General features: G+C 31.8%; 2 protein-coding genes across 6 annotated transcripts in view; both read right to left on the reverse strand.

The window, feature by feature from the left end:
• Nucleotides 1–604: 604 nt before the first annotated feature.
• LOC110999054 (WD repeat-containing protein 3) lies at nt 605–11,854 on the reverse strand. Its single transcript, XM_045631926.1, has 16 exons — nt 11,604–11,854; nt 10,915–11,124; nt 10,271–10,468; nt 9,720–9,890; nt 9,213–9,409; nt 8,496–8,716; nt 8,016–8,136; nt 7,061–7,262; nt 6,669–6,758; nt 5,212–5,349; nt 4,498–4,767; nt 3,740–3,904; nt 3,396–3,461; nt 3,000–3,160; nt 1,628–1,850; nt 605–803 (listed from the first exon to the last, which is right to left on the reverse strand). Exons 1-16 carry the CDS (start codon nt 11,772–11,774, stop codon nt 639–641), a joined length of 2,769 nt encoding a protein of 922 aa, XP_045487882.1. The 5' UTR covers nt 11,775–11,854; the 3' UTR covers nt 605–638.
• Nucleotides 11,855–14,130: 2,276 nt separating this feature from the next.
• LOC110999052 (lethal(2) giant larvae protein) overlaps nt 14,131–18,797 on the reverse strand; it is a 46,447-nt gene continuing 41,780 nt past the window's right edge. For 2 of the 5 annotated variants that reach the window (XM_045632010.1, XM_045632009.1), the window contains exons 22-26: nt 18,250–18,345; nt 17,674–17,796; nt 16,922–17,033; nt 15,758–15,801; nt 14,131–14,364 (exon numbers count right to left, since the gene is read on the reverse strand). In XM_045632010.1, the coding sequence (XP_045487966.1) occupies nt 14,245–14,364; nt 15,758–15,801; nt 16,922–17,033; nt 17,674–17,796; nt 18,250–18,345 (495 nt within the window). In that variant the 3' untranslated portion in view covers nt 14,131–14,244. Of the gene's footprint in view, nt 14,441–15,757; nt 15,802–16,921; nt 17,034–17,673; nt 17,797–18,249; nt 18,346–18,797 lie in introns of all 5 variants that reach the window. The other 3 variants (XM_045632011.1, XM_045632013.1, XM_045632012.1) reach the window with 3 other exon arrangements.

Raw genomic sequence — 18,797 nt, forward strand, 5'->3', positions numbered from 1 at the left:
TCATGGAAATTTCTACTTTATTGCGATGAAATTAATGTATAATGCTTTGTATCACTCGCCATACTAAGAATGGTAATTACAAAAAAAATGTTTTGAATAACTGGTCGATACTTATGGTAAGAGCGCTCATGGACTATTAGAATATTGTTTACTGAGTTTGATACATTCATAGCACGAATGAAAGTAGTATAATAGTTTTTGAATATTCTCTTTTACATGCGTTCTCCTTTCTCGGCTTTAAATTATTTAATGATTGATAAAAAAGCTTCAATAATTCATTATTAAATTAATAATGAATTATTAGAACACAATTATAGCAAAGTTATTTATTTATTTCATTATTCATTATCGGAAAATTCAATTATACGATAATTGTGTCCGACTCTCGTCGGCGATTTTTGGCAACAATTTAATCAAGTATTATATAAAGAAGTGGGAACGAAATTCATTTCTACACGACTAGGGCAAAATTCATTTCTAGACGACTAAACACACAGTGTATATCAAGATTAAGAAAACGATATTCTTACACTGGGAAATAATTAAATATAATAATTTCCCGGATTGGTTAAAACAATGTCTACTACAAATAAAAAACCACATGAAGTTTTTATATTTTTAATTCATTTTCTAGTAAATCATGTGACAGTAACAATAGGCCGTTTTAGCGCTCGTTTCCTGCGCGTTCGTTTCTCATTGGCTCGTCGTTCGTTCGTTGCTTCGCGGAACAGTTGTTCGCTCTCGTTGGCTTCGACGTCACGTTGTAACCATTGCAAAGCATGCAGATTGTAACCAACCATGTCCTGAAAAAATAAAATTGTTTAAATTGTAATAGTAATAATAATATATTATCATAGTAGATAAAGACACGGACAACTTCAGATGTAGAATACATATACAAATAATTTAAACCCTTATGACGACGTTATTATGAGTTAATAATGTAAAATAAAAGAATTGAAGGATATTTAAGTATATAAAGAATAACAATTCTAATCTAAAATAAAACTAAACTAGATCTTAACATTAGTTTTAATGAATAAGTTAATGTTAAGAGATTTTTGGATTAATGTGGTAATACATATTGGTATTATAGTATTAAGTATACAATGTATATACATAGTATACTTTTTAATTATTTCATAACACGATGTATGTATTACTAACCTACTCTTAACTTTCTCAACTGAGTGGAATTCAAGGAATAAAGTATCTTTGAATCAATATAGATCAGTATTTCCCAACGTGAGAAAATTGCAATTGGCAATTCGAATACGGACTCACCGTTTTTCATTGTTTCAATTTTTTGTGATTTTAGTGAGTTAAATAGTTAGATTAACGAAATCCAATTAAAACGAAAATTGGATAAAAATTCACAAGAATACAATTTATAATCGAGAACTTTTATTCCCTATCCTCAAATTCATCTTTATGGTATATATGAAAATGAGGGCAATTAGCTATTCATATTAATCTCAAATAAAAAAGAACAAAATAACACTTTCGTACGAGAACGCTCAACTGTAAATTATTTCACAAAATTAATACATAAATAAAAAAGTTTTATTTATTTTCAAAACAACAAAACTTTTTAAGGTTCACAAGTACTTTCTAACGTAATACATACCCTAAGCTCTGTGAGCCTCATATTAGCCTTCGCCTGGATCTGTATGAGGTACTTCAGCAAATGCCGGTTGGCTACGAGCGGAGCGTGATGCACTCGAACGAGGAAGAACGCTAAGCGACATAACAGTTCCGTATTGTCTCCGCGTTCTAACAGAGTTGGAAGGAGCTTCACAATCTCACACGCAGAATTAAACGGGAGAAGGAGGAGCGATTCTTCAAGGTCACTGGAAGGAAACATTATTTTCCCCACATTAATTTACTCTAAAGACAATTAAATTAGAATATTTTGAAGTTATCTTTTGGCGCGATGGAGAAAAATGATGAGTAAATTTTTACGATGCGCGCGCACACTAACACCTAATTTCGACATCGTAAAGTTAGGTCTAGGTGACATGGAAATCGATAAGTTGTATATTGTAGTATTTTTATATTTAGAACACGTGTTTCGTAACAGTACAATTAAACAGTGTGAATAAATAAATATTATTTTGGTGTTTTTAAATCAATTTCATATACGACAGTGATAGTATTTACTAATAATTTATTTATTTAAATAAAATCTTTTTGATTAATTTTAATATTTATCGTTAATCACTACTGCATTTTAGTTATTTTTTTTCTATACGCCAAAGAAGTATAACTTCTAACGCATGTACATAAAGTACACAAACTCTTTTTTTTAATATTTCACGCAGATTTGGGTCAATCCGTATTTCGCACAAAGCCAGACGATTGTACTGATGTACTTATTTATTAAAACACTCAACGGACAATTATAAATGTATGAAGTTTCTTTGGTACATATTTCAATGCATTTTCATGAGTGTTTTTTTAAAACTTTTTGAACGTTAATTGTTTGCTAATTTAATAAAGCTATTCTATCTCCGTTCATAAGAGAAAAACTTAAAGTAAGAAACAACTGAGTGCAAGTTACAAAACATTTAACAGCAAATTCAATTCAGTACTTTAATAAGAACGTACAAATATCTACGTACACGCCCTGAAAAAACAAGAGATAAATAAGCACTATAATGTAGATATGTACTTATTTTTTTAAATTAGTTCACTTCACTTCAGAACTTGGGCAAATTAGACAATTATTGAACTATTTGTATTAAAAATATTTGAGCGGATTGGGAAAACTAAAAAATGCGATAAATTTGTTCTTTATTTTTCATTTCGTAATCCTACAGCTAACATAAATTATACATAATTACAAACAAATACACTGAAAAAATATCCAACGATAGATGACATCAAACATTTTACTACAAAAAGATTTAGATTAGTATGTTCTTCCTACTTCTAATTATATCTAGAAAAAGTAGTTTAACCGACTTTAAGTGTAAATTTTTCATACATAAATGACTCACCTGGAGCGTATCTTCCGAACAGTTGCAAGTAAGAAGTCCTCGGCAGTTGAGCAATTGTAAGCAGCCATCAATACGGGAGGCTGTACGGGCACGCCCTTCGCCTCTGCCACTTGAGATGCGTACTCCGCTCCCACAGACAGACATTCGAGTATTGAGTCCGCCTAAAAATTATTAACATGGACTTTTTAAGGTCTTCGGTCAAGTTTAATTATCTATAATAATCATCATCAGCATACGGTTTTAAATAACAATGATTCTAATGAAGTTTCGGTTCAACATTGACATCTGTCAAGCATGGTTGGTTGACGGAGAAAACCTCGAATTATTAAGGTAAAAAAAAAGCAAAAAAGAGTTTAATAATTTAGGACAAGTAAAAAAAATTTGATTAATACTTACAGCTTTCTCAGCACCAATTGTTTTCTTTGTGGGCATTGTTAAACCTGGTAACCCAGGTACAGGAGCCTGTAAAATAATTGAATTTTTAGAAATTAATTGCATTCTCTAAGAGATTAAAAAAAAACTGAAGTATGTATGACTAAATTATAATAGTCTTAGTCAGAAACAATATTAAAACTACTTATTTAGTAAAAAAATCACTACAGTAGAATAATAAAAAAAGATTAAATTATAAAACAGTTTCACAGATTAAGAAAATCCGTTATTAATTCCTACAAAATATTATATTTGATTCACATGACACAGTCTATTTTACATATTAAAATATCTTAATAAATGCATACATGTTGATCTCCCGTTGCCAGTCCTTCTTCTTCCTCGTCCTGGTCTCCAAGTACCAGGGGCTCATCAGTGCGAGAATATAGTCTTAATGCTCGATCAGAACCACATGAAGCTACATGTAAACCTCCTGCGCCTACTGACAACCCATAACACTCCCCTGCGTGACCCTACGAACATTTTATTCATTATTGAAGTAGCCATATCTTTGGTAAATAATTTTCATTGATAAATTCCGAACCGAAGGACCATTTTATATTTTGAAACAAACTGCAATAAATAGAAGTTACTTTAAAACTTTGTAAATGTGAATTGTCTCTCTGATATAATAGTTGTTAAAAAAAATATTAAAAATAAACTGGCGATTTAAAAGTGCCGGAAAGTTTATTGTTATTTCTCTTCGTCCGTTCTTCGTTGGATTTGAACTGGCAGTAAATGGAAAGGCCAAAATAGGACATCAATTAATGATATTAGATGAACATATAAAATAATGCTAATAATAGGTAGAAAATGTATATATGGGGCAGACTTATACTAGTTTATTCCTGGATGTTATTTGTTGATGGACGCTTTTTTGTATGAAAAACATAAACAGTAAAAAATCATACTTCAACATTGGTTTAGACGTGTTTCTTTTTACGGTGGAAAAATGATCTTAAATCATCAAGCGGTGTCAATGCAAAAGTTGTATGTCAATGTCATTTTATTATTATTAACCTCAGTAATGAATATCAGTAGAAACAAAATTAAACAAATAACTTACATTAAGGATGATAATATTATCATATGTATCTCCATCCCATTGCTTCACTTTCCCATCTTTAGAGCCCGTGAAGAAATAATGCGTACTGGGAACGAATTGGAGGGCGGTCACCGAGTCGTTATGAGCGAAAATTGACTTGTGACAATCACCAAAGTCCATGCCCCATATTTTGACGTTTCGGTCTGCTGAACCGGTCGCTATGAGGTTTGAGTCGTAGCTTATGTCCAAGGATAAAACGGGCAGCTTGTGACCGTAAAGAGAGAGGTAGAACTGTAAAATAATACGTGTTTTTGTTTAAAATAAAAATTTCAGCATGAGTAATGATAGAACAAACTTAACGATTTTGGAAATGTGATTTGTATTTGTATTTTTATAAGCCGGGGCGGGCTTGGCCAACTTTTGGTAATTCTGACAAAATAGCAATATGGTCATTTCATGAAATAATTATTTCTACTTTTAGACTATAACATACGAGAATCAAGCGTGTGCCGTAAGTATTAAAAGTGCCGCATATCAATAATTTTCATGTTTTGAAATAAAGTCAAATACTTTAACACTCGGCATAGGACCTCTTTAGGCGTAGGTATCTATCTGTTGGAAGTAATGTTTATACAAAATATATTGTAATTAATGTGGGAATTCTAAAAATATATTAATTTGAAATATATGATTTGCTAAATAAATAAAGTGATTATATGTTTTATTGTAACTTACTTTAAAGGTATCCAAAAAGAATATCTTAACAGTTGAATCCAATAATGCGACTGCAATGAATTTACTGTTCGGACTGATTTTGACAGCTGTCACCGTCTCCTCTAGCTCCAATGTTCTAGTGTGCAGGAGGGATAGCACCTGAATAAAAGAAAACACAAAAATACAGACGTAATCATTATTAATAAACAAATATGCCTTTTATTTCCGAAATTACAAGTTTAACATAATAAGGGCCTGTTTCACAATGTCCGTATAAGTTCCAAATAAGCTATTTGTTACTTATTGGTATGATAAATAGTATTTTTGCGTTTCACGACTGTCAGATAGCGCTATACGTCATGAAATTCGAAGTATCTTATTTGGAACTTTTATCTTTCGAATAATTTATGTGTTGCATAGCTATTTGGCACTTTATCCATACATTGTGAAACAGGCCCTAAATATCTCGTTATTATAACATATCTTGCAATTTATTTTTATATTTACGCTTGCTACGGGCCTATCATAGCTCTCTACTGTGTCGTGGCAACACCCATCAGAACACCCAGTCGATACAACACAAACAACGCACCATTAAAATAGATTCTATGAAATTGAAAGTTGAAAAAAAAAACTGAAGTTTGTTTAGTCTCTTTTTGGAGTTTACTCCTTAAGAATCGATTTTCATAATATACCGGGCGTATGAGAAAAATATGACAGGTAAAATCTACTGATGAATGACCTCGTTACTTTTTTGGTGCGCTCTAATTTGGTTGTCAGTGTATTAAGACGTACATAGTGCAAGGCGACCATACCTATATGTTATTTTATATATGTATAATATTTTCATTATTTTGTTAATTTACCCTTTCATATGGTATTAATCTTATTTTCAGTTGGATAAACTCTTTTTGCGTATGTTTAGACAATCGTACTTAAGAAGTAAACTTGTCGTCGGAGCTGACACACACAATTTTTATTTATCTAGGGATATAACCATAATATACCAGACCAGGATAATATACCAGAAACATAATCATAACCTGGGACAGAAGGCTTCACCGTAAGTGACATGGTGATTACCATGGACAGTAGGATTCATGATGCTTGCCTTTTAAAAATTCGCTACGCTATTTTCTTGAAGTACCCTCCTAAATAAACAAAGTAAAACTTCTTTAACGGCGTTGGTAAAAAATGTTACGCGCCATCATTTTCTTTGAGGAGATTCGATGCCATTAATAACAAAATATATATGTAATAATGATAACAATGATTGTAATAATTCTAATACGATTAATGAAATTCTAAATCTGTAAAAATTAATCAATTAATTTACAAAAAATATATAAATTATTTCGAAGATCATTTTTCGAAAAATAAGGTCATAAAAAAGTTTTACTACTTACATTAACACTAGTACCCGCACACATTTTTATGGTTTTTTTTATTGTATAAAGACAAGTATAATCCAAAATTACCTTTGCCTTAGATTCGCCGGTGGGGTCGTCTATGAGTTCGAATTGCCACAGCTTCACAGTTTTATCGCCTCCACCTGAATAACATCCCCGCTGAAAAAGAAATACTCAGAATATATTTTATTTTATATAGAACAGGGGGCAAATGGCAGGAGGCTCACCTGACACTCAATACCAGAGGGCTCGCAAGTGCGTAGCCGGCCTTTTAAGAATTGGTACACTCTTTTCTTGAACGCTATTTCAGTGGGCAGCTGGTTCCACAAAGTGGTGGTGCTCGGCAAAAATTGTCTTGAAAAACGCTCAGATGTGGAACGACGGACATCGCGGTGAGGTTTTTGAAACCTTCTCTTCTCTTTCTTTTAATAGCTATGTCAAAACCAACTCTCATGACTTACCAAATCTGGTGTTAGTCCGACGACAGCACAATTAGTGGTATGAGCTGGTACGGATTCCAAAATGGTACCAGCGGCTACGTCAACTAGCAGCAACTGTCCGTCCACACATCCCACCAGTGCGTGTCTGTCCCCTGGGGCAAAGCACGCACTGACAGGTCTACCGCAGGGAACCGGAATCGTACGGAGGCATGATTGGCTATTTCTGTAAATTAGTAAATAAAGTTGCATCCCTTGTAAGGGGCCGTTCATAAAATGCGTCACACTGAAATCAGCTTTTTTTGACCCCCTCCCCCCCCATTGTCACGCTGTGTCACACTTTTTGTGACCCCCCCTAGAAATATTTCGTCACAAAAACTACGAACCCCCCCCCCCTATTGAGTATGATAAATTCTAGAGAAATAGTATTTTCATTTGTTACTGAATCGAGAGCGCAGGGTACGTGGAAACGTTACTCTCTCAAGTATTGGAAAACAAAGAAACCCGTTGTGAGCGCTCATGTCATGTAATAAACGGCGAACGTCACGCTGCCCTATACCCCCCCTCCCCCCTTGTCACATCTTGTCACACTCGGCCAGAAACCTCCCCCCCCCCCCCCTTGTATGCGAACGTAGTTTATGAACGGCCCCTAATGTTTATCTATTGTTTTATTTGTGTTTCTTTGCAACGAAGTGTAAATAAATAAATAAATTAAATAATTTATTTAATTTGTGAGCCTCCTGCCCTGCCCCCTGTTCTATAAAAAAAATAGTTGCAATTTGTAGTCGTTAATTTCTTTAAGAATTCCTCCCCCGAAAAGATATTCACACTCGCATTTCTACCTGACTAAAGAAACAAATATGTAGATGCGTTTAATTGTAAATTATATGGATGATTTATATTCACATCGAAATTTTATAGACATATTCAAGGCTCGTTAACATAAAAAAAATATTCCAATTAAAAATACTTATAATACCTGTTCCATATCTTGATTGAATCGACAGACGCCGATAGTATGGCGAGATTGTCAGAACTGAATGCAACACATCTTGGCTCTTTCTGATGCCCTGGTATAGTTATCTGCTTCAGACATTTCACTGCAAGAGATAGAAAACAAATTAGAATAAATTTTTATAAATTTCATGATGTTAAATTAAATACTGAATACACGACGAGTACTTAAAATTGTTAAGGCGGCATAGGGGTGCGGCAAGGGCGGGGTCAGCCCGATGTACGACAAATATGAACACCGCCAATTGCAACGATTTTGTGTCCGATACGATTTATGTCGTATCGGACACAAAATCGTTGTCAGACGTGAATAGCTTCATATAAAATGTTTTTACTATGACACACGGTAAAAAATCGTCCCGACAGACGAGATAGTGGAAACAAGCTCTAATTGTCACGCCATCATTAATTAGTGTCAATTTTAAATTAATAATTTTATATTTACCTTCACTCGACTCGGAAATATTCAAACTATGCATCTCCACTGTATTACTAGCCAGGGACACACCGACTCTCAACTCTCCAGACATTCCCAATAGGAGTGACGTAGATTTAATTTTCCCGGTTAGTTTCATTGACGTCAATCTTCGCACTTCGTCGGATAGCGTTAGAATTTCCGATACATCCAGAATTTCATTTGCATTATCGGACTCTTCTGCTTGTTTCCTGTAAACATATATACTTGTATGTTTATATATAGTTTATTTGGTTTGCCAATATATATATGTAATCAATTATTCGTTCTGTATTGAATACCGATTTTCCTTTAGTTTTTAGTGACATTAAATATTGTATTTTACTTCTCTTGTGCCAAGGCAAGCTTTTTTAAACTGTATACAATATACTTTGTAGATAAAATTGCGAAGCTAGTAATATAATTAATAAATAAATAGGGCAGCTCTATTTAATTCTAGTAAAGGTTGCGTTGTTTGTTAGTGATTCATATACATATACATATATAGTCCCATTTTATGCAAGAAAAAATATAGTACATTAATAGGAATAAAAAAAAAATCGTTATATAATTTGAATCACTTTCAGTCTCTCACAATAAATACTCAAGAAATAGTTTTTTAAACTGAGCTTTCGTTAAGTTATATCCATTGTGATAATTTTTTATCTGTAGAATATTATTTAATTTCATTTTAAACAGTTTACTTACGCAAGCCTCTTTCTTTGCTTCTTAATTCTTTTGTTCATCCTAAGTTTTGCATCTTCATCGGAACAGAATGCGAATAGTTCCAATAGTGAGTCGGTGCCATAACAAGCCAATACTTTTTGCCCTGGGTCGGTGGCCATTCCCACTACACGGCCTTTGCCACCTCTAACGAGTGTACCAACTTGGTGACACTGTAATACCTGAAAAATTTATGAATATCTAAGTTATATAACAAGACGAAGTTTCAAGGTAAAGTTTCTCTTTTTCGAGATTTTTATTAAAGTTATTGCATAGCTTTCATCGCGGGCTTTCAGGGCGACCACTGAATCAAAAAATTCCGTAACGAAAATAACCCAACACAAGATGACATAATATAGGTTAATGCGCATTAGAGCTCTTAGCAAGCTTCAAAGTAATTTGAATTAATATAATAACAAATTTCTATTTAATTTATTAAAAAATGGATATTTTTATTACTTGTGTTTAAATTATAATCTGAATAAAACTTACAGAACTTTCTTCAGAATCTCCATCTTCTAGTTTAACAATTTCTAGTTGTTGTGTAATTTTGTCTTCATCTTTTATCTTATCAGTCCATACCAACTTCCATACTCTTAGTTCTTGATCCGTACTACCAGTTACTAAATATCTTTCCTCTTTTAATAAAATGGTTGACCACACCTGATAAGAAATAATTGTTGTAAATAAATATCAATTTCGAATTTTATTTCAATCTAGCAATTTCATGCAAAGTTGATTCCGACAAAATAGAGCAATATAATTTACCTATTTTAGCTACTTTGGTAAACATTTTTTTTGAATTTTTTTTGTGTAATTTAAAAAACCTTACAAGTATTATAAGTTCAAAGATCATAGAGTTAAATAAAGCTTGGGTGTTACATGAAATAAATATACAAAATAATATATATATTAGTAACTCTAGAACAGTATTTTTCAACATTTACCAGCCTCAGCCTGTTTTTTTTTCAATTATTTTCCTACCATTGAAAACCAATGTTCTAAAAGATACAACATTGTTCATTTACTCTGATATATTATACCTCTGTTTGATGTCCACCCAGTGTTTTAAAACAGTGTTTAGTTTCAATGTCCCAAAACTTCACAAATGTGTCTTTAGAAGAGCTAACCACACAATTTTTGCCATTTATGAAAAGTACACTGGTGATTATTCCTTTATGTCCACTAAACCTGGCTATACCAGTTTCTGAGACAACATCCCATAATATTACCTCGGTGTCCTGAAAGTAGTTTTAAAATATTATGAAGTTGTTATTTCTCTCATATATATATATACAATATTGGTTATAATGTATGGCACTAAACCATCCAGAAAAATGATCTTAAATCACAAATTATGTTATTTATAAAACATGAGCAATATTTTTAATGCTTATATTTATAATTAATTTATTCATTTCTTTATTAATCAACTTGATTTTTGTAGATTCCTACTATCTCAAGTTAAAGATAACTAGCTCATCTTAAGTTAAGCATAAAGGAATGAAGAAGAGCTAGGGAGTTAAATAGTGGATGAATTTGTCTAATGTTTTAGGTGCTATACAAACAATTACAATCTTGTAAACAATTGATCCAATAGACATAGCACCTAATGTGTATGGGCCTAATTAGTTGTCAAAGCTTTACAAACAAAACAATATGGCCAGCATATCCAGAAACAGCATACCTTTGATCCTGATACAATTCTGTGCCCCTGTTCATCATACTGTAAGCAGGTAATAGCTGACTTGTGCCCCGCAAAAACACATATAACTTCATTACTATTTAGGTCATATACATTGATATTACCATCAACATAGCCTACAGCCATATGATTCCCTGTGGGGCTACATGCTATTTGGGAGACAGCAACTTTCTCTCCAGTAATGACTTGTGCCTTAAAAATAAAAATAATAGTATTGTTTATTTGGACTAGTATATGAAACAAATTCCTTAAATTTGTATTTGTCCACCTCAACTTTTGCCCCTTCTATCTTAAGATCAAAATGGAGACAAAGCAAATGGCAAACATTATTTTTAAATATCCAACTCATATAAATTTTTATGTTTCAGTGGTACTCTTGAACATATAGAATTTAAGTTATTATGTTATCATAGTAGATCAATTTGATGCTGGGAATTGCTTTATTGAAGTCTAGAAAATTGTTGTATCCTAGAAAAAGAACATTTAAACAGCAAAGGAGGAACTTGTATATAAATCTACTAAACTTGACTAATATCTTTTGCAAGTACAAAAACACAATAAAATTTCGTTGAGGTATAAACATCGTATAAATGTCGTATTTAACACATTTTGTTATATTATGTAAAATTGAATATATGTGTAGCGCAATATTATTAATATTAAATCGTTACCTTTTCTCCCAATCGCATGTCCCAAATAATAACATGCTCACATGCTCCTACTGCTATGTATCTTCCAGATATTCCATTAAGTGTTACATGGCTGATGTTACAATCTGAGCTAGCAACGACGTTAAAAATTCCACTTGGTGCATACCGAAGATATTGCTTAGTTAGACCCATAACTAATAATTATTATTTTATAACCAAATTTCAAACAAAATCCACATTGTTTTGTTATGACTTTTAAACATTAAACCACAGCAGTCCGCACTCAGCACACTATATCAAATGACAATTGCATGTTCCAATTTCCATGTAAATTGTCATTAAATTCATTGTGTTACATCTATGATCTATAGAAGTGGAAATATACTTAGACTCTAGATAGACAGCGAGATATCATGTTTAAAAAGAAATCTATATATGGATCATTGAACTTACCTAAGTCCAACTCAGGAAACAGTTATAATTCATAATACAAAGTTCACTACATTGATATTACTCGTAATTAAACTACTTCGCCAATACAACATCCATGATTAAACTAGTTTATATAACATTTTCAGGATTGGAAGGTACACATTAATGTTTATGTATATCTACGGAATATAACAAAATCTATTTTGGTTTTTTTTTAGTTTTTATTTAGTTTGAATTTGTAAATAATGGCAGACAACACTTGTCCGGTGAAGCCAATTTTTGCGACGTTTTCGACAGATTACGCGAGATTTAAACATGAACAGTGACATATTTTTATCTCAAATTAAGCCACTAAAATAATGTAGTTTCTTTAAATATTAGAAATAATTGTATCCTAACAGGCTTTGTTAATGCGCTTCTCAAAATCAAAATAGATATTGCAAGTCAGTTGTTTTCGGGGTGTTTACTCTGTGGTCCTTTTTTATGTATTAAAATAAACCTTATATGGAGTCCATTAAAGCGTTAGTTTCGCTTGCAGATTGATTTGAAAGCTTTTATAGATAGTATGAACCATGTTAAAATTTTTACATTAATAAACAAAGTTAACTCTTATAAATTACTTTTTAAACCAGACTGTAACACAGTTGTCACCTGTTGGGGCTCATCTTGACAAATAGTGTTAATAGTCTAGAGCGGTCAGAACTCTTGACCAGTCTCTGGGTACAACGGAATAACAGCTATTCGGTTTTCTTTCAATGTACACTAAGTTACAAATTACGGAAAGTGATTGTTTTTTGTTTTAAAACAATCGTCAACCATTCAAAAATAGAATGCAATTTTTTTTTAAACTAATGGTCGAAATTTGAAAATAACGTGCCGGTGACAAAACTTTGGACCCAACTACGTATGTTATACAGCCATAATTTAGTTCTATAAATTATAGAACACGGGGCAAACGGGCAGAAGGCTCACCAGATGTTAATTGATACCGCCGCCCATGGACACTCTCAATGCCTCAGGGCTCGTGAGTGGGTTGCGAACCTTTTAAGAATTGGTAAGCTCTTTTATTGAAGGACCCAAAGTCGAATTGGTTCCAAAACTTTAGTGGAATTGTTTATCCTTCATTACACAGGGGAAAATAAAAAAAAACGTCTTTATTTCTTATGTTTTATTTTCGTGTAAGAATTGGATACAAAGAGCATGTTTCGTATCAAATTTAAAAATACTACAATAGCACAAGGATAATTGTACAGTAATAAAACTGAAGCATTCTGGACGAACAATGCCAATTTAAGAGGCATTTAGGCACATACAACTTATAATTAAAATAAAATATAAAACTAAAAACAATAATCATTCCCTTAAAACATTGTGATGTAAAATGCAAAATCAAGTGTTGCCATAATTAAATACTGCAATAATCATGTAATTATTTACATCAAATTCAAAACTTTATTAATAAAGCTGCCAATTTAAATTGATTAACTAAAATTATGTATTAAAAATTGGTAAAAATAAATTGATTATCATTAAAATGCGATCTTAAATTAATGTCTATTTTGAAAATAGAACTTACTTGTCACTTAAAAAATAACTTTAATACTCAAACAAGCTGGTACATTATAAAAATATTGCAACTAAACTAATTGTATGAAAAATTTCCACTTGAACGGTACAAGTGCTATGGCCATTAAACTTTTGTACTAACATTATGGTAAAATATAAATAATACAAAAAGTCGTACAATTTAAGTACCGCAATTACAACATTGTCAAACTTAATATAATCGCCAAACATTCGTATTAAAATTGTAAAGGCAAAATATAAATCTTACGTAAATATAAAATGCAATAATTACTTATAAAATACGCTTACAAGAAAGAATAAAATTTACAAAATATAATAAATTATTCCTAAACGATATATTAGTACAAATTGAAATCGGGGCTAGTAATTTAAAAAAAATGTCACATACAACACAATTGTACAATGACAGCGCATTAAATGATCGAATGCCCTTGACAGTTGACATTGGTCAAATGTTCTTGACAGCTGACATTGGACATTCAAAGTCGCATGCCCCAAAACATATCGGATATAAGTAAAAAACAATTGATCCAATCGTTAAGGTGTGTATTAATCGGTAGACCAAAATATAATTCGATTTGAACATCTGTTCTTGCGTGAATATCCAATATTATATTGAAAGGTGGTTCGTAAATGTTTAGTTTTAGGATTCGGTGGGCGTAGCGGCGGGCGGAACAGGCACGGCGAGTGGGGACCTTTGCCGGTCAAACATTTCGAGGATCAGCTTCGGGTCTGTTCCGGCTGGGACCGTCACGGTTCCCGTCTGTCAGACAACCATCATTCAGAATACCACGTCACGCTCTTCTCGACAACGCGTGGCGCTCGCAAGTGTCTGAGCTCTGAACAAATTTCGAATCTTTATAGGGAATATGCATGTTTCTATCACATCGTTACAATTTTATTGTATTATTACTTAATATCTATATACTAAACAACCAATACATAATTTAAAATAATAGAATAGCTCTACAATCGTAAATAATATACACGCTTTATATATTTCGTAAAATATTTGTAATAACAACACTGCATTTATTCATTAATCATAAACAATCTAAAATTAACACACGCATATTCCATATATTAAGAACTGTCGGATTTTTATCCTCTATGTATGAACTAAATGAAAATGATTCGACATTGGACACTAGCGGACGCCACATGAAGGTTAGTTGATGTTTAAGAAATGGTTAGTATTTGTTAATTATAACGTCGTGGAAGTCTAGACATACTTCATTCCAATAGAATTTTTGTGTGTGTGTCACAATTATGTTCATTTTTTTAAATATTAAGAATAGATTTAATTTTACACAACTATTTGAGTATGTAAATCATTTATTGACGTACGTCTAATATACTTAATAGTCCAAAGAATAACGAATTGATTTGTTTTCGGTTCAGTAATTTTTGTGTCAAACTCGTTTATAGCCGATCTCTCAACTATACTTATATGTTTTGTGTAAAGATATATAAAGTAAAAAAATAATGCTTTTATTTATATTTAAATTCTATTGTTATGGAGTACATGTGACAGTACAAGAGCTAGTATATTAACGTAGTTAAAAGAAATTTAACGTGCAATAATATAGTATGTTAGAAATAAAAAGAAAATGTCACCAATTGCAATATTTTAAAGGGTTTTAATATAAGCTTTGGATTTGATAAAGGCCTATACACATCAAACTAAGATCACAACATTTATACGAAAAATAAAGATTAAGCGTAATTATCAACTAAATTACGTAGGGATTTTATCATATCATAACTTTTTGCATTTTGAATGAAAATCTTCGTGAGAAATTACAATTTACACAAATGTGTCACAGACAATATTGACTCATAAATTATCCATGAAACATAAAGACTATATTTTTGAAATAATTCATTAAATTATTTATAATTAACTATTAATAATTAAATGAAATTAGTCAGATGGTACAGGTTAGTTAAAAATTTGTTTGTCAAAGCCACCTTTAGCAATCGGCGATTTAAAGTGCATCTAAAAACACAAAGATTTTAAAATATATATTTAAACTTTTTAAGGACCCAGTTTAAATGGTATTCTAAACCTAAATCTCAGAAAAGGGTGTGGCTTAAACGTAGTTTAAAAGTGGTTTTGTCAAACAAAGGGAATATTAAAGCAAAGTGTGGGATACCTCAATGCGCGTGATGACTCCTTCCTCGCGACTGTGCTCTAGGACTACAAACAAAACATAAAGCGCCAGTCAACAACAAACAAACGTATAATGGTATATGAAGCGATAAATTAATCTGAACTAATTATAAAATACAAAATATCATTAATATATTCTTCACTCAGTGAAGTAAATATTGCCCTCTCTATTTGTAGGCCGTGTAATAAAAGAGACATGTATATTTTGTAAATTATAATCATTCAAGTGAGCAAATTCTATTTGATCTGGAATCGTAAACGGGTTTAAGCGATACTATGATACTAAAATTAAAAATCTACAGTAAGAAATATATATAATCCATTTTTTTCCTCCAATATAGCAAAAAACGCAGCATAGCTATCATGCAGAGTTCTTGATTAGGTTTCTTTTTTATATTGAATGTTTAGTCTAATACTAGTTGAATAGGAGTATATTTAACACGCGGGAGGATTGATGTTTGCAACGAATACTGTTAGAAACTACTGCACCAATTTTTATTAAATAACTAAAAATAATTATCCCTCGAGGCTTTATATATTTCTAATATATTTATGGCTAGCAAGCAAAATCGGGGAAAACACAAGAATCAGAATTATTATATTAAGTATCGCTAATAATTGAAAATACTATAAAATATTAAAATCAAAATATATATACATTTTGATTTTAAATATCTCTATAGCTCGGATATTTATGACGTCTAATACTAAAATGTCTCATTCAATCAAAACTCAGCGCTAAGTATCACTTGTCAAATTTAATACATTTGTGAACTTCGGAAGTCATACTTAGTCGCTGTCTCGAATCTCTTACTTAGGTAAGTTACTATAAAAGAAATTTCTGAAATACGCCATATTTTATTGTTTCATATTAGACCCGTTGCCTAATAACTTATATAATCTACTTACATTTTGCTTTTTATATGTATAATTATATATATGGTAACGAAGTATAAATAAATAAATATTTTATTATTTTATTGTAATTATTTAAAATACTTTTATTAGAAGTGAAAGTTACTCGACAATACATTTAAATTAACAATAAATTACTATGGTAAAATTGAGCAGCGCTCCATGGGAATATTTGGAACTAAAAAGATTTAACACACTGGAATATTATTAAGGCAATTGTTTGTATACTCACTGTTTTCTGAAGTGGTGTTAGTGGTTGTGGTTGCGCCATCAACATTGTTTTCGTTGACTGTCGTCCGAGTCGTCGTCTTCACCACCATGGAACTTGTGTTCACTTGCGAATTCTACAAATGTAATTTGAACGTCAAACATATGGATCAATCAAAATCATTTATTCATTTAGGTAAAACAATGTGCACTTATAAATAAATACATATTACATTTGCCAGTTCCCAAAATCAAGGGCGTAGAACGGAAGAGAAGAACTGGCAATTAACTCTCCGCCACTCTTTTTAATCGCCAAGTTTTTTATTTTACACAACTTTTATATTATAAGGAGCTGCAACCATTACATGTTCCACATAACATCTTAAGTAATAAATAATAATAAAATAAATAAAAAATAGATTTGTCCTCTATCATCAAGGAGGCATCGTGAAATAGGAGCACGAACTTACTCATAAAATCTCCATAAAAATAATATACATATAATTTATGATTATTATTAAAACATGGATGCAAAATATCTGGGTAGTAAAATTAATTTTAATTTTAGATTTCTAAAATTACAGATTTAAATACACTATTAAAAAAATAAGCTTACTAACTTCACCTATACATATAATATATTGTTGTATTTAGCTAACATTTAAGTATGGATAAAAAATTTTTTCCAAGAGAACAGTATAAGTTTCATCAAAATTAGCCATATCCAAGCATTTCTGGTTATACATATAATCTTAACGGGTTTTGAATTTGAAATACCTGCAAATTAATATTCAATTCCGGTGGTACGTCGGAGGTGGGTTGGGTGTGGTCCCTCACTGAGTCAACAGTGATGTCGGCTGACGCTGCCGTCACGTCGTGAGCCGTTTCTGTTGTTTCTTCCTGCATACATACATTAGTTAACTACAGGTTTATACTTAAATGCACTAATTACCTAAGTCAGGTTACAATACTTCAGAAAAAATATATTTCTTTGTAGCTTAAGCAAAATTTGAACTAAATATATAATTCTCTTAAATACATACACACCTAGGTATATACCTACATATACATTGAAACACTGGAGACGATCTGAAAAGTTATCAATATTCGTGATGAAGTCAGCTCTGGTTTTTTCCAAGAGGAAAAATAAAATACGTTTAATTGGGAACATAAGATCATCAAGGTATCACTTATTCCACGTCATTAAATTTGAACCTGTTGGCATCCCTACTCATGGATAAAGAAGACAGAGGGTGTAGGTCGAGAGAAAAAGCACGCTTAAAAAGTCTCGGTACACTTTTAAACTAGCAAATAATTACTTTTTTTAGGATATTAATGAATTTTAAACCATACCTTATGTTCTCCATTAGTGAGTGGGGTTTCTTCGACTGCACTTTTTAACGCTAAAGCCCAAGGTGAAAGGGCCACGTGGCATTGTGCTATCGTCACCTAAAATAATACAAATGTCTAATTCATAAAACTTTTTGAAGTGAATCTTCTCTAGGCACATCAGGGTAAAATTTTAACGGAACGTCACGAAACTGTGCAACGTTTTAGTCGAAGAAAAGAGAGAGATAGATTGAGAAAGGGAGATCGAGAATAAATACACGCTATTGGTTGATGATGTTTAGTTTACATATTACAACTTTAGATGGAAATTCTGTCATAACGTCAGTCGTGCAGAAAACGCATATTTATTTATATTATCATTCGCACACATAGTGTGAATATAGTTTTTCAAATACAGTACGGAGTGATCATAGACTGGTGCATGATCATCTATTGGGGCTTTTACCTTAGTAATATTTAATTCACAAATAAGTTTCACTTCTGACATGCGTATTTTGTAGGCACGCACTTGTTTTAAAATAAAATTCTACATTTCTCTAAGGCTATATTTA

This window comes from Pieris rapae, chromosome 17 (genome assembly GCF_905147795.1).
Source record: "Pieris rapae chromosome 17, ilPieRapa1.1, whole genome shotgun sequence".
Taxonomy (NCBI): Eukaryota; Metazoa; Arthropoda; class Insecta; order Lepidoptera; family Pieridae; genus Pieris; species Pieris rapae.